The sequence below is a fragment of the Pan troglodytes genome, chromosome X (assembly GCF_028858775.2).
Source record: "Pan troglodytes isolate AG18354 chromosome X, NHGRI_mPanTro3-v2.0_pri, whole genome shotgun sequence".
In the NCBI taxonomy this organism is placed as follows: Eukaryota; Metazoa; Chordata; class Mammalia; order Primates; family Hominidae; genus Pan; species Pan troglodytes.
This window is the reverse complement of record NC_072421.2, coordinates 150,590,051-150,604,796: the sequence shown is the minus strand read 5'-3', so window position 1 is coordinate 150,604,796 and position 14,746 is coordinate 150,590,051. Positions and strand designations below refer to the sequence as shown.

Here is a 14,746-nt window from a genome sequence, read left to right as displayed (position 1 = left end):
CCAGAAGAAGCAAATGTTAAGGATTAGCGATACTTAGAAATCAGGTTGTTATCATGTCATCTGATTACAAAACGGATGAGTGGATGCCAGGGAAGGAGGGAGGCGGGAATCAGTAGTGACTGCCTCATGGGTACAGGGTTTTCTTTGGGATTGATGCAAATGTTGTGTAAATAGACAGAGGGGATGATTTTGCAATACTGTGAATTTACTTTATGCCACCAAATGGTATGCTTAAATATCTAATTTTATGTTATCTGAGTTTCACTTCAATAAATATTTCTTTCAAAAATAACAATTCTTAGACCCATGCAATATATGTTCAAGTGTTTTGAAAAAACCTGAGCGATCAATTAAATGAAAATTTCAATTTAAAAATAATCTTCAGCCCATTCATGTTTACATACAAATATGGTCCATGAAAAATAAGTCCATTTTTGACAACAACACAAGTATCGAAAGAAATATGCCAAAGAAATTATCAACAGAGTAACAAGGTAACCTGAAGAATGGAAGAAAATATTTGCAAACTGTGCTTGCGACAAAGAACTAATATGCAGAATCTGCAAGGAACTCTACAAAAACAGCAAGGAGAAAGAGCAAATAATCCCATTAAAACGTGGGCATATGACGTGGACAGACATTTCTCAAAAGAGGATATACAAATGGACAAGACATATTTGAAAAAATGTTCAACATTGCTCATCATCAAGGAAACACCAATGAACACCAGGGTGAGATAGCACCTTACCCCGGCCAGAATGACCACGATTAAAAACTCAATAAACAATAGATGTTGGTGCAAATGTGGTGGAAAAGAATGCTTTTACGCTGCTGGTGGGAATGAAAATTAGTCCAACCCCTATGGACAACAGTATGGAGACTCCTTAAAGAACTAATAGTCGATACACCATACGATCCAGCAATACCACGACTGGGTATCTACCCAACGGAAACGAAGTCATTATGTGAAAAAGACAGCTGCACATGTATGTTTATCGCAGCACAGTTCACAATCGCCAACGTGTGGCGTCGACCTAAGTGCCCATCGACTGATGAGTGGAGGAAGAAAATGTGTATATACACCATGAAATGCTAGTCAGGCGTAAAAAAAAAGAACAAAATCGTGTCTTTTGTGGCAACTTGGATGCAACTGCAGGCCATTATCCTAAGTGAGCTAACTCAGGAACGGAAAACCGAATACCGCATGTTCTCGGTGTGAGCTAAGCTATAGGTACACAAAAGTACCTGACCTCGTGTGTTCTGGCGGTGGGAAAGGTGGCCCCTCAGGGAACCTGGCTCCCACGTCCCTGTGCCTCAAGGGAGAACAGAACCTGTGACGCCTTCACTTGCCTCCCTCCATGACCGGTTCTGTGAAACTTCCCCTGCCCCCAGCGCCTAGGCCAAGGAGAATTCCCAGCCCTGTTGCGAATCCTTTCTTGGTTCCCGCGTGAGATTGGGCGGGGTGTCACTGAGTGAGCTCCAGATTCGACGCTGAGCCTCGGGGGATGTATTGGCGCTTCCTGCTCTCCGTAGCAAGTCGTCATCCAGCAGAACCTCGGGACGACACTTCGGTTTCTATGACAACCAAGGTAAACGTTTCTTTCCTGGCGGCAGACACACATCGCAAGGATATTTACAGAGCGGACAGCTGGAATAGCTGTAGGAACGTCAAGACTAGTAGGTGTCTGCTATCGATGTGACTGTGTCGGGGGCGGGGGGGAGGTGAGGGTGTATGTGTGAGGATGTGTGTCTGTGTGTGTGTGTGACGGTGTGTGCATGTGTGTGGGTGTGTCTGTGTGAGGATGTGTGTGGACATGTGTGTATGTGTGTGCGTGTGTGTGTGTGTGGATGTGTGTGTGTTTGGGGTGTGTGTGTGGATGTGTGTGGATACGTGTGCATGTGTGTGCATGTTTGTATGTGAGGATGTGTGTGTGTGTGAGGATGTGTGTGTGTTTGGGGGTGTGTGTATGGATGTGTGTGTGTGAGGAAGCATGTGTCTCTGTGTGTGTGTGAATGTGTGTGGCATTGAGTTGACTGTCCTGACTCACTGTCCTGAGGTGACACCTGTTGAGCCAGAGCATTGTCACCCGAGTCAGTCCTTTAAAGCAGAGATCCACAAGGATTTCTGAACTCAAAGGAATGTAGCAGGTCTCCTTCAGGATGGAAATTTGCTCACCTCCTCATTGTAAGAACGTACGATGCATACATTAGGAGAGGGAAATCTGATGCCGGCAAATGAGGAGCTACCATGGGTAGGACTGGAAGGCCTCCTGTCACTTTGAGCAGGCCGGGACTCATGCTGGGCTCATCCTGCGTAGCTGACCCTTGAGACCCATGTTCTGTAAAAGGTGAATTTCCTGGTCTCACTCCGCTAACTACGATGAGGTGAATTGAGTGAAAATCAGTGAGGGCCCCTTCTCGATGACAGAAGCGAAAAACACAGGCTCCTTCACCAGGGCGGGCCATTGTGTTCCTATTGTCTACCAAACGGCTCTGCTCTCCAGGTCGGAGAGCGGTGCAATTGTTCACTAATTGCATCCTCTACTGATGCATGCCATTAGTGAACAGAATAAGGGGAAAACTGGACCGATACCAATTCTCACCCAATGGTGCTACAAGTGCACTGCAAACCCTAGGAAAGCGTAGACCTGTCTCTAAAGGTACGTTGAAAGTTTATGTGCAATTCACCAGCGCAAAGGGAAGGTGTAGGAATACACAAGAATGTACTTCCTTTAGAGAAACCATTTAATACACGGTGCCTTTATTGTACTAAAGGATGCCGCCAGCTCATCCTTTGAAGGAAACACCTGTTTGGGGGAAGGTCTAAAATCACACACCCAGCAGCCGACGGGAGCTCCACAAAGCTCTGGTAATGCTAGGGAGGGGTGCTGGAGGGAGGATGCATGACTCTCGGTGGGAGGGGGACCATGTCAGGAAACGGACCCCACTTTGAGAAGAGCTGCTGAGGACTGTGTTCTTTTACTTGTTCCTAAAAAGTAAATGAACCCTCACTTGAGAAAGGAATGAACACAGGGCTTCCAAAATAATTATCCCCCAAATCATGGCTGTCGTTGGGAGAAATAAAAGCTCACGGTCTTCTAGTTCCTTCATCCCTCAACTAAAGAGCAAATGGAATAGAACAAAAGTTATACACCAAAAATAGAAAATGCTCTACTGATAATGTCTTTAGGGGCCTAAAATGGACTGTGATGTTATAGATTGTAGACTCACTATTTATCCTGTCTTCCTTTTATGTTCATCTGCTTAGTCTCATTGTGCAGGCGGTGTTTGATTTCATTTTGAAGTAAAATATTCAACACATTGTCCTACTCACTCAATAGTCTCAGAACTTGGGTTCACTCACAAAACTGAGTTGGGCTTAGTGAATGTTCCCTTTTTATCTCATAGATCCCGGTATGCGGAAGTAGATCAATATTTGCACATCATGATCTAGCTGGATCTGCAATATAGACAGGAAAAGGTAAACCTAGACAGACATAGATGTAGACCTCTCTAGCTATCTTGCTCTATCTCTAGCCACTCTGCTGTCCATCCATCATCTCTCTGTCTTCATCCATCTCTATCTTTATCTCTATCCATCCATCTATCACCTATCTATTCTTATCATTCTTCATATCTATCAAGCCTCTATCTTCTATAAAATTATATTTATCTAACTCTATATCCAACTGTCTTTCTCTCTATATATCTCTTCATCATCTGTCTCCACCATCTATGTCTCTATCTCTGGCTCTCTATTATTCTGAATATCTACAGACCTTCTAGCTAATATATATCTTTATCTATCTCTATCTTTTATCCATCTATTTTTATCTATCCCTATGAGTCATTCAACCTCATCAATCTATATCCATCTCTACTTCTATGCATCCATCTATCTATCTGTCTATCCATCTGTCTATCCCCCATCTACCTGCCTACCTACCTACCTACCTACCTACCTCTCTCTCTCTCTCTCTAGAGGGAGGGAAAACAATTGTGTTTCCCTTAGTACAAAATATGGGGAGAAAGTCACCAGCAAGACTATATGCAAACCCTTGACAGAAGGTATTTGGGCGATGGGCCAACGCATGTGGTGAGAGAACATTTCATATTTTGATTTCACACACTTCCCTTCTGATGATCTCTCTTAAGGAGGCATGGCTTTGGCCATCCGAACTTAGCTGCAATGGATATTTTGGTGGTCTGTAGAAGGCAGTCCCTTAAACTGTTTCACACCTGTAAAGATGTTGCCAGATGCCAATACTGAAGAATATTCAAATGGCTGTGCAAACTTTAAGCTTTTAAATATCTTGTAGAAATATACATGTATAAACAGGACAAAAATTCTGGAGTGTGTGGACTCATATACTTGCAATAAGCATTTCCGGGTGATGGGATTGCTGATGCTTACTGTATTTCCTATGTAGAAATTTTAGACATCCCTTTAGATGTTTCCCTGTCTATGTTTAAAATAAGAAACTAAATGGAGAAGAAAACAGCATTTGTACTGGAAGCAGAAACATTTGCAGGAATGTGTAGAGGCAGTGAGCATGGATTCTATGCATCAATGCCAGGCTCCTTGAGTTTCCAACGTGTGTGTGTGTGTGTGTGTGTGTGTGTGTGTGTGTGTGTGTAGAGAGAGAGAAAGACAGAGAGGAAGAGAGGAGAGACTCTGCATTTGGGGATGTGGGTAGGCATTGACTTGGGCTTGAGGGTGCCCAGTCACACCTGTTTTGTGACATGGGCTGGCAGGTCCAGTTAAGGGGAGATTGAAGTGCCAGGGTCATTGGTGATTCCTTCTCACTTTTGTTCGGGGTCCTCAGTTGACACTTGTGCTTGACAGCCCAGTACTCTGAGTTCTCTAAAGAAGAGGGCATTAAACCTGTACGTTCATATACCCTCGTCTAAGAAAGGTTTTGTACAACTTTTCCCTAAAGTATGTATATCTCATCATCATTATACATTTCATATTACATCTACCAGTGCCCGTGAACAAAGACACACATACATGCATTTATTAAGAAAATAATTATTGGCCTATGAAACCTGTAATTTGAAGTCCACAATGCATGAGCTAAAATATGTAAGTGAGCTATGATACCCAATATTGCACAGTACCAAATATTGTACAATGGCTATAGAAAACAACAACAGGCTAGCAGAGTATTTCGATGTGGAAGGTGGGAAGTGAAGGATTGACAAAAGAGTTGCATCTTCAGTGCACGTTTCTATAATATGGGACATTTCATTAAATAAAGTTTGGAACTAGCAGGGAAACCTCACTGTACAGACGTTCACACAAATGAGGTAGGAACACGGGCATTCACAAGACAATGTATCCAGTTATGCTCTTAGGTTAGGAGCTCCAGTTGAAGATGATATGTGCATGTGTGTGTGCACATTGGCGCATCGGCAATGCCTCGGAAGCGGGCACATTATCATGCAGACTGAGATTCTGTGACGTGATGTCCTTTCATATGTCTGTCTACACATCTCATATTCTATGCTAACCCATTTCATGTTATTTGAGAATCACAAAAACACAGTAACATGACAAGACTCACCTGTCATGTTTCCTCATTTTATCAATCTCGTTGAGCACATTTCATTTCTCTCTCTCTCTCTCTCTCTCTCTCTCACACACACACACACAGAGAGAGAGAGAGAGAGAGAGAGAGAGAGAGACTGCTAACATGGAATCCTTCTGTCTTAGGGGGATGCTCTCGGGAAAGCACTAGTTCCCAAGGTTCTGAAATGGAAAAAGACTAGCATACGCTAAGTGGCATAACAGGGAAATTGTTTGAGATGCAAAAGAAGGCAGAAAACAAAAATGACAACTACGTGATGCCTGAGATGAAGACGTCAGTTCTGTTTCAAAAGGGCATGCATTCAAGAGTTGGGGAGGGGAACAGGATAAATCACTTGATTGGCTTAATTTCCTATCTGTGTTTGTGTTTCCAGGTTGACATTAGGAGTGCATAGGTCCTGAGCATCTACACGCGGTGCCACTGGGTCGCCAGAAGAACAGCGCACTTCAGGGGCACAGAGTGGGGTTGAAGGGTCTGCACACCAGCGCTTGCAGGGTGAGCAGCAAGAGATCCAGCTCACAGAACCAAACCTGCTGCGATCCATGTGACACTGGGTAAGATTTCCCCATTTACTAAACATTCACTTGCATTCACCTCACGCTGACATTTCACAGTGGAATTTTCCTTGCCCGTCGTTGTACAGACACTTGTTTTCAGGATAAGAGTCACTGATTTGGTGTCGGCAGGCAAAAGTTTAAAGCCACGGTAGAGAGGTGCAGATGGCAGCCAGTGACCGCTGCCTGCAGCGATCCTCACGACCGATGGTAGCCAGTAATCACCAGGATGATCGCCACGCAGCTCTGGGTTCTGTGTGCTCTTGCACATGACATGGTGCCGACACCCAGCATCTGCATGTGGGAGACCTCCTCGGGCTTCCTGGGAAGCACAGGTCCATACTAGCACCCTAGAAATAAAAACATGAAGCATTTCCCCAGGTTTCCGCCCAAGGAGCCCAAAGGCACAGAATACTCAGTAAGAAACGTGGGGTCCCTGCTGGTACACCCACCTCCCCATGCAGGTGCTCCTCAAGACGGAATTGTTAAAATTAGGAGAAGGCCTTGGGTTTGCTGTGTAATAAAGCTTCTGTGGACCTTCTGTATGATCCCAAATACTTGCCATCTGTCTATCCCTCTGTCTAAGACTCACTTGTCACGTTTCCTTATTTTATCAACCTCACTGAGCAGGGTGCTTCGCGTTTCACGAAAGGATGCTTTCCTGATACATTTCCGCTCTCCCTTTACCATGTTGCAGCATACTCCAGAATTGTCCATTGGAAACACGAGTTCAAGTGCCTCAGGGAGATTCAGGAGGAGGAACACAGCCCACCCACACTGCACCCCCTTTGCAGTCTGAAGGCAAAGGATGCTCTGCAGAGCAGCTTGGTTTAGGAGAGACCTGCGGTAGCAGAGGGTGTGGCAGGCAGACCCCTCGGCCTCCCTTAGCTACCTTTTCCCAGCTCATCATGGACTCGGAGTACGTCCTATGCTCTTGGAAAGGCCGACTATGGCCAGCAAAGGTTTTGTGCACACGTGGGACTTCACCAAAAACGAAGCCTGAAAAGGCGATTTCTCTAGAAGTTCAAATCCTCGCAGTAGATGAAAAAATCAAGGTGAAAAGCACAGACGTGAAGACCCCAACTAAGTTTGAGATGGAAGACATTGCCGCCTCTGCAGCGGCACAGACGAAGCTCGGTGCCCCACTCAGAGAGAAGATGGGGTACAGAGGAACCCTTCGGGTGGCCCTGGAGATTCTGAAAGAGAGAACAAATCTGGGTGGAGGAAGGAAACCACATGAACTAGAGAGCACCACACCCTCTCAGCTTTCTCAAAAGGTGCCCGAAAAGCCAGCCAGTTCTGTCCCTCGTGAAGATGACTGGAGATGCAAAGGCGACCTAAGGAGGAGTCTTGGGAAGAGGGAAAACCCAAGCTCACCGACGGTCCCTTCAGAGAGTAAGCGTGCCCTGCGGGATGACAGGTCGCAGGAGCCCACAGCCATTGCCCCTACTCCAGGCGCCCTGCCCGGGGACAGATCAGGGGCGCCCAGGGCCATTGCCCCTACTCCAGGAGCCATGCTCAGTGGCAGGTCACGGGCACGCAGGGCCATTGCCCCTACGCCAAGCGCCCTGCGAGGTTACAGGTCTTGGGCACACAGGGCCATTGCCCCTACCCCAGGCTGCCTGTACAGTGACAGGTCACGGGCGCACAGGGCCATTGCCCCTGCTCGAGGCACCAAGCACGGTGGCAGGTCATGGGCATGCAGGTCCATTGCCCCCAAACCAGGCTCCCTGTGCGGGGACAGGTCACAGGCGAGCAGGGCCATTGACCCTACCTTAGGCGCCAGGCGCGGTGGCAGGTCACGGGCCCACAGAGCCATTGCCCCTACTCCAGGCTCCCTGTGCAGCAACAGGTCACGGGCTTGCGGAGCCATTGCCCTTACTCCAGGTGTCCTGTGCGGTGTCAGGTCACGGGTGCCAAAGGACATTACCCCTACTCCAGGCGCCCTGCGAGGTTACAAGTCATGGGTGTGCAGGGCCATTGCCCCTACTCCAGGTGCCCTGCGCGGAGACAGGTCAGCAGCATGCACGGCCATTGTCCGTACTCCAGGTGCCCTTGGCAGGGACAGGTCACGGGCACGCAGCGCCATTGCTTCTACTCCAGGGACCCTGCAGGGAAACAGGTCATCTGTGTCCAAGGCCATTGCCCCTACTCCAGGTGCCCTGCATGGAGACAGGTCAGCAGCGCGCACGGCCATTGTCCCTACTCCAGGCGCCCTTCACAGGGACAGGTCACGGGCCCGCAGCGCCATTGCTTCTACTCCAGGGACCCTGCGGGGAAACACGTCATCTGCGTGCAAGGCCATTGCCCCTACTCCAGGTGCCCTGCGAGGTTACAAGTCATGGGCGCGCAGGGCCATTGCACCTAACCCAGGCGCCTGGCGCAGTTACAGGTCAACGACAGGCACCGCCATTGCACCTAATCTGGGCGCCCTGGGCGGGAACAGCTCACCAGCCCACACGTCCATTATTCCTTCTCCAGGTGCCCTGCATGGTGACGGGCCACCAGCGCACATGGCCTTTCCTTCTACTCCAGGCACCCTGCATGGTGATGGCTCTCAGGCACACATGGCCATTGCTCCTACTCCAGGCACGATGCGCGGTGACAGCTCAACAGCGCGCACGGCCATTGCCTCATCTCCAGGGGCCCTGCGAGGTGACAGGTCATGGAAACGCAAGGCCATTGCTTCTACTCCAGGTGCCCTGCATGGTAACAGGTCTGACAGGTCACGGAAATGCAAGGCCATTGCTTCTACTCCAGGCACCCTGCACGTTGAGAGGTCACCAGCACTCAGGGCCATTGTTCCAACTCCAGGCACCCTGGGCCGTGACAGCTCACCAGGGCGCACATCCATTATTCCTTCTCCAGGCGCCCTGCATGGTGACAGGTCACCAGCACACATGGACATTGCTTCTACTCCAGGCGCCCTGCACGGTGACAGCTCTCAGGCGCACATGGCCATTGCTCCTACTCCAGGCACCATGCGTGGTGACAGCTCAACAGCTCGCATGGCCATTGCCCCATCTGCAGGGGCCCTGAGAGGTGACAGGTCATGGAAACGCAAGGCCATTGCTTCTACTCCAGGTGCCCTGCGTGGTCACAGGTCTGACAGGTCACGGAAACGCAAAGCCATTGCTTCTACTCCAGGTGCCCTGCTCGGTAACAGGTCTGACAGGTCACGGAAACGCAAGGCCATTGCTCCCACTCCAGGTACCCCGTGCATTGACAGGTCACCAGCATGCAGGGCCATTGCTCCTACTCCAGGCGCCCTGGGTGATGACAGCTCAACGGCCATTGCCCCTACTCCCCCACGAGGTGACAGTTCGCCAGCAAACACGGCCATTGCTTCTACTCCAGGCGCCCTGCACGGTGACACCTCTCAGACACACAAGGCCATTGCTCCTACTCCAGGTGACCTGGGCAGTGACAGCTCATCAGCGCACAAGGCCATCGCTCCTTCTCCAGGTGCCCTGCATGGTGACAGCTCACCAGCACACACGGCCATTGCTTCTACTCCAGGAGCCCTGCATGGTGACAGCTCCCAGGTGCACACGACCATTGCTCCAACTCCAGGCGCCCTGCGCGATGACAAGTCATGGAAACGCAAGGCCATTGCTCCCACTCCGGGCACCCTGCACTGTGACAGCTCACGAACGTGCACGGCCTTTGCTCCTACTCCAGGCGCCCTGCATGCTGACAGGTCACCAGCGCACCGGGACATTACTCCTACTTCAGGCGCCCTGCACTGTGACAGCTCAAGAGAAAGCAGGGCCGTTGCTCCTATTCTAGGCGCCCTGCACCGTGTCGGCTCTCAGGCACACAAGGCTATTGCTTCTACTCCAGGCCCTCTGCGCGGTGACAGCTCACCATTTCACACAGCCATTGCACCTATGCCAGGGGCCCTGCACGGTACCAGGTCATGGAAACGCGAAGCCATTTCTCAGACTCCAGGCACCCTGTGTGGTGACAGCTCAGGAGAACGCATGGCCATTGCTCCTACTCCAGGCGCCCTGCACAGTGACAGGTCACAGACACATACGGCCATCGATCCTACTCCAAGTGTCCTGCGCAGTGACAGCTCACCAGCGTGCATGGCCATTGATCCTACTCCAGGTGCCCTGGGCAGGGACAGGTCACAGGCGCTCATGGCCATTGCTCCTACTCCAGTTGGAATGCAAGCACATGTGTTGCAAAGCCCCCGAGCCTGCCAGGATTCCCTGACGCTTTCGCGGCATGTTTGTGAGAAAAAGGGGAAGAAAAGGGCAAACGCCTCAACTCTTATGTCCCTGCCTCCCACAGTAACGGAGGAGGGTGCATCTCTGCCTCCAGGTCTCACCAGCCCTGCACCCCCCGCTCTGAAGGAAGAGACACAGGACAGCCGCCCGAAGAAGGCCCTGGCTGCATCCCCGGAATGTTCTCCCTTCTCGGGGAACATTCAGGACCCCGGAGAGGGTGCCTGGAAGCCAGGCTGGGCAGGTATGGCTGCATCCTCTGGGTCCCGTCAGCACAGGCTGCCTTCTTCACTCCGGCTTGCCAATAGAAAAAGGAAGCGTCCAGGTCCAGATTTTCAGAGGAGACCTCAAGGACCTCAGACGCCTGGTGACGCTAAGCTTGCTAATCCTGTCACCACCGTTCAAAGGGCTGGCGGTAAACAGGATGGGCAGCCCCCCAGCCTTGCTTTTCCACAGGAGCCACATCCCATCGAAAGGGGAACGATGGTCTGGTTCAAATTTCAAGATCATCCGTTTTGGCCAGCAGTGGTCAAGAGTGTCAGCAACACAGACAAGACCGCGAGGGTGCTCCTGCTTGAGGCCAACCTGCACCATGGAAAGCGGGGCATTCAAGCTCCTCTTCGAAGGCTGAAGCACCTGGATTGTAAGGAGAAAGAGAAACTGCTGAAGAGAGCCCAGAAGGCCTACAAGCAAAGCGTCAACTGGTGCTTCTCACTGATCTCCCACTACAGAGAAGGACTGGTCCGGGGTTCTTTCCGGGGCTCTTTCCTGGACTATTATGCCGCAGACATCAGCTACCCAATCAGGAGAGCCATCCAAGAGGGAGACCTGCAGATTGACTTTCCAAAGGTGAATTATGGCGACCTGGAAGACTGGGAGGAGGAGACCTCCCTGGGCGGGAAGAGGCCTTACAAGAAAATCCTCCCGGACCGGATGAGGGCCTCTCGGGACCGAGACAACCAGAAGCTCGTGGACTTCATCGTGAGGAGAAAGGGGGCCGACCCCCACCTTCTGGACATCTTGCAAGGCAGGAAGCAGTCCAGGTGGCTGACCACGTTTCTGAAGCCACACAGGGATTTGCACTGCATTGAAACATACCTGGAGGATGACGATCAGTTGGAAGTTGTGGCCAAGCATTTACAAGAAATCTACAAGCAAATTGACAAGACCATGCTGACTCTGATAAGGGATGACAAAGTCAGTTTTGTTCTGGAAGTTCTTCTGCCGGAAGCCATGATTTGTACCATCGCCGCACTTGATGGGCTGGATTACAAGGCAGCAGAGGAGAAGTACCTGCGAGGACCACCTGTGCATTACCGGGAGAAAGAGCTGTTTGACAGAAATATCTTAAAGAAGGCAAGAAGAGAACGAGCAACCACCCATACAGCTAATTAGCTCCCGCCCGCCTCCCCCGCACCCATACCTTCGCAGGGAGCTGCCTCCTTTCTAGAATTAATGAGGAAGCCTCCTCTCTTCCCCAACGCGTGTAAGTATGTTCTGGATATTCGAGACTTTGGGAATGTGAGGAATTCATTTGGGGCCCATCTCTCGCATGTGCTGGTGGCATATTCATCACCAGGTCTTCATCGCAAACTCGTGAAGAGCTATTTTGTTAAACGATTGCAACCCCTTGCGATTCCCTCGACGTCTTTGGATGTGTAGTTGTCCCGATAGGTTTGAAAGACAAGAGCATTGATTTTCATAACGTGTCTTTTGACTGGACTTGGTACTTTCGCTTAGGACCTATATTCTTTTACACAAAAAGCCACTGGTATCAGCTTTTAAACAACAATAATTTTTAAAGCCTAATGTATATTTCTATGGAAACATCAGTGAGACTTTTCATTCTTTTGGCGATACGTGGATAGAAACCATCAGATTCCTCTTTCAGATAATTCCTGCCTTTTCCCTGCTATGCTTGTTTATTTTTTGAAAAGTAGCCCCGAGAGTTGAATCCCATGAGAGAGTCATTTTCTCCTATGTTAACACGACCTTCCGATACTTTTTCAAAAAGCAAACTGCAGGCCAAACATGAAGTTACCGAATGGCTTGCACGTAGTCCATATGTGCTTGAGTGAAATCTCAGTGTGCAGTGAGCGTCTTGTCAGCCTCATGCAAGATTGTCGCTCTGCATTTCCCTGAAATTCCACACCCTCCTTCAACGGCTGAACTGTTTCCTAGAACAGGCTTCAGGCTGTCTTCATAACTGACAGTGATGGATCTTCTCCCTCTAACTGTCGGTCCCCTGTGGAGGGCAGCTAGAGCCATCTCCTTCTTGGCCTGGCTTCTCTCCACCTATGTGGCTGGCCCAACTGCTTAGGAGCCCGTCTACCTGCCCGTAAATTGGAGTAAAGCCAGCTCCTTGTTCTGGATCCAGAATCCCCCAAGACGTGGCCATTTGTCTCAATGTCACCAAGCTTCATCTTCCGACTTATTCACGGGCCAGCTCCAACAGGTCCCAACAATCTAGACACAGGCTGGTAAGCCATTCCCGGCTGCTAGAGGCGCCAGGGCTGGGAGTTGGAAAAATGGGTCACAGGGGCAGCCTTCATTCCGCTAAGTGGGGCCGGCCCTTGGTGGAATAATATTAAACAGATGCAATTCAGACCTAAGTTGTGAAGCCCACAGATTGCTAGGCTAACTTGAAACAAGATGGTTTTGGAGGATAAGTGTTATGGAAAAGCCAGTTTGTTTTTCAAACTTGATGCTAAAATAAACGCGAAGGCCTTCACATGAACCTGAGTCCTTTCTTAGTTCTTAGAGGAAGTCACCTGTTCTCATGAGACCATGTTATGTGTTCACATGGCCATGTGTTGGGGTAACATTGGCAGAGGAGCTGTTTGGAGTCACCTTAAAACCACTGTGTCTCCCACCTTGAACTTCAGCTGTGTCATGCTTGAGATTGTCCAAATCCATAGGTGGAATGTCTAGGAAATATATAGACACACTTCCAAAGCAGTAATAGCTTGGAAATTCTGAGGAAATTTTAGAAGAGAGCCTTCCAAGTGGTGTATACATCAGACCCGACGGAACCCTCTCTAGACTCTGCCTGAGTGTGACCAAGACTCCTGGGCACACTGCCTGGGCGGTCCATGTGACATCCTCATGGCCCCGGCAATTATTTGGAAACAGATCGTCTCCGTGCTGTGTGTGGACCTCACACACCGAGACAACACACTTTAGTTACTCCACAACACTGTCTCTCCGAGTCCAACATATCACCTGAGTTCAGCTTTCTCACGGAGCCATGTTTATCTCTAGCTTCTAATATTACTTTACTACCCCATTCATTCATTCCTGACCTCATGCTAGATCGGGAGAGCAAGTGAGGTGTGGTTGAAGGCTCTGCTCTGAAGACCGACTTCAGGTGACATAGAAACAGATGGGAATGTGGTGACTCAGGTGACAACCTAATCTTTAAGGTAACAAGGATGCACTGCTTCCTCCTGTCAGTGAGAAATTCTCACCAGTGTCATGGGCCGACGGCCTGTTTTTGAGAGCACAGCCCCAGGTTCACCCAACTATGTGAGGTCATAGGTGCCTGTTGGCTTGGGGTGAAGGGAGGAGACCTGGTGTCTCTTGGATGTCACTGACACCTGGGGCATCCACTGAAGAGAGGCAGACATGCCTCGGACATGCATCTATTCTCCTCCTCCTTGAATCAGGGTCACTGAAAGGCATCCGGGGCACGTGTGTGGGTTGAGGGATATATACACTCTGAGATCCTTTCCAGCCTGAGCAGATGCTGCGGCCCCTCCGTGATTGCCCTCAGCTGGACCTCCATCACAGGTGCCTGTGTGTTTGATGACAGAGCCCAGCCTGTCACCCACCCTGGCCCGCTAGGTTAAGGTGACCTCCTCTTCTCCAGTCAGAAGGAAGACTGCTGCACATCAGGCCCTGATCTTAACTGTTGCTTGGCAGAGCTGCACACACAGAGACGGCTCACACCACATTCGTAGGTCTCTATATCCAAGTAAGCAACTGATGGGGAAAGAGGGGAACCCTCAGATTTGTAAGAGTGATGACCATGAGAATTTTGAATACCTAGAATCTCCTGAACCCTCACCCTGGCATTAGCAACCACCTAACCCTTGCTAATTGGGGAGCAATCCCCTTATTCATGGAGGCTCTGTAAAGACCTCGTCCAAGGGAGCTGCCGTAAAGGAAGTTGCCTTCGAGCCTGTAATTCCAGCACATTGAGAGGCCGAAGCGGGAGCATCGCTTGGATCTAGGAGTTGGAGACCAGTCTGGGCAACATAGTAAGACTCTGTCTCCACAATAATAAACATTTAAAAACTACACAGGCGTGGTGGTATGTGCCTATAGTCCCAGCTACTCGGAAGGCTGAGGCGGGAGGATTGCTTGAGCT

At 49.9% G+C, this 14,746-nt stretch overlaps 1 protein-coding gene across 2 annotated transcripts; it reads left to right on the top strand.

Moving 5' to 3' along the window:
* Positions 1-1,595: 1,595 nt before the first annotated feature.
* Positions 1,596-13,114, top strand: LOC104004025 (PWWP domain-containing DNA repair factor 4-like). Of its 2 annotated transcripts, XM_009439790.3 has the most exons (4): positions 1,596-1,677; positions 3,409-3,481; positions 5,965-6,145; positions 6,843-13,114. In XM_009439790.3, the coding sequence occupies exon 4, from the start codon at positions 7,054-7,056 to the stop codon at positions 11,770-11,772; it is 4,719 nt and encodes a 1,572-aa protein (XP_009438065.3). In that variant the 5' UTR covers positions 1,596-1,677; positions 3,409-3,481; positions 5,965-6,145; positions 6,843-7,053; the 3' UTR covers positions 11,773-13,114. The 2 variants fall into 2 exon arrangements, with proteins under 2 accessions (XP_009438065.3, XP_009438064.3); XM_009439789.3 differs by lacking the exon at positions 3,409-3,481 and having other exon boundaries at positions 1,600-1,677.
* The last annotated feature ends 1,632 nt before the right edge of the window (positions 13,115-14,746 follow it).

Coding starts and splice junctions, on each gene's coding strand:
- LOC104004025 (XM_009439790.3), top strand. CDS start 7,054: ATGGACTCGGAGTACGTCCTATGCTCTTGGAAAGGCCGACTATGGCCA.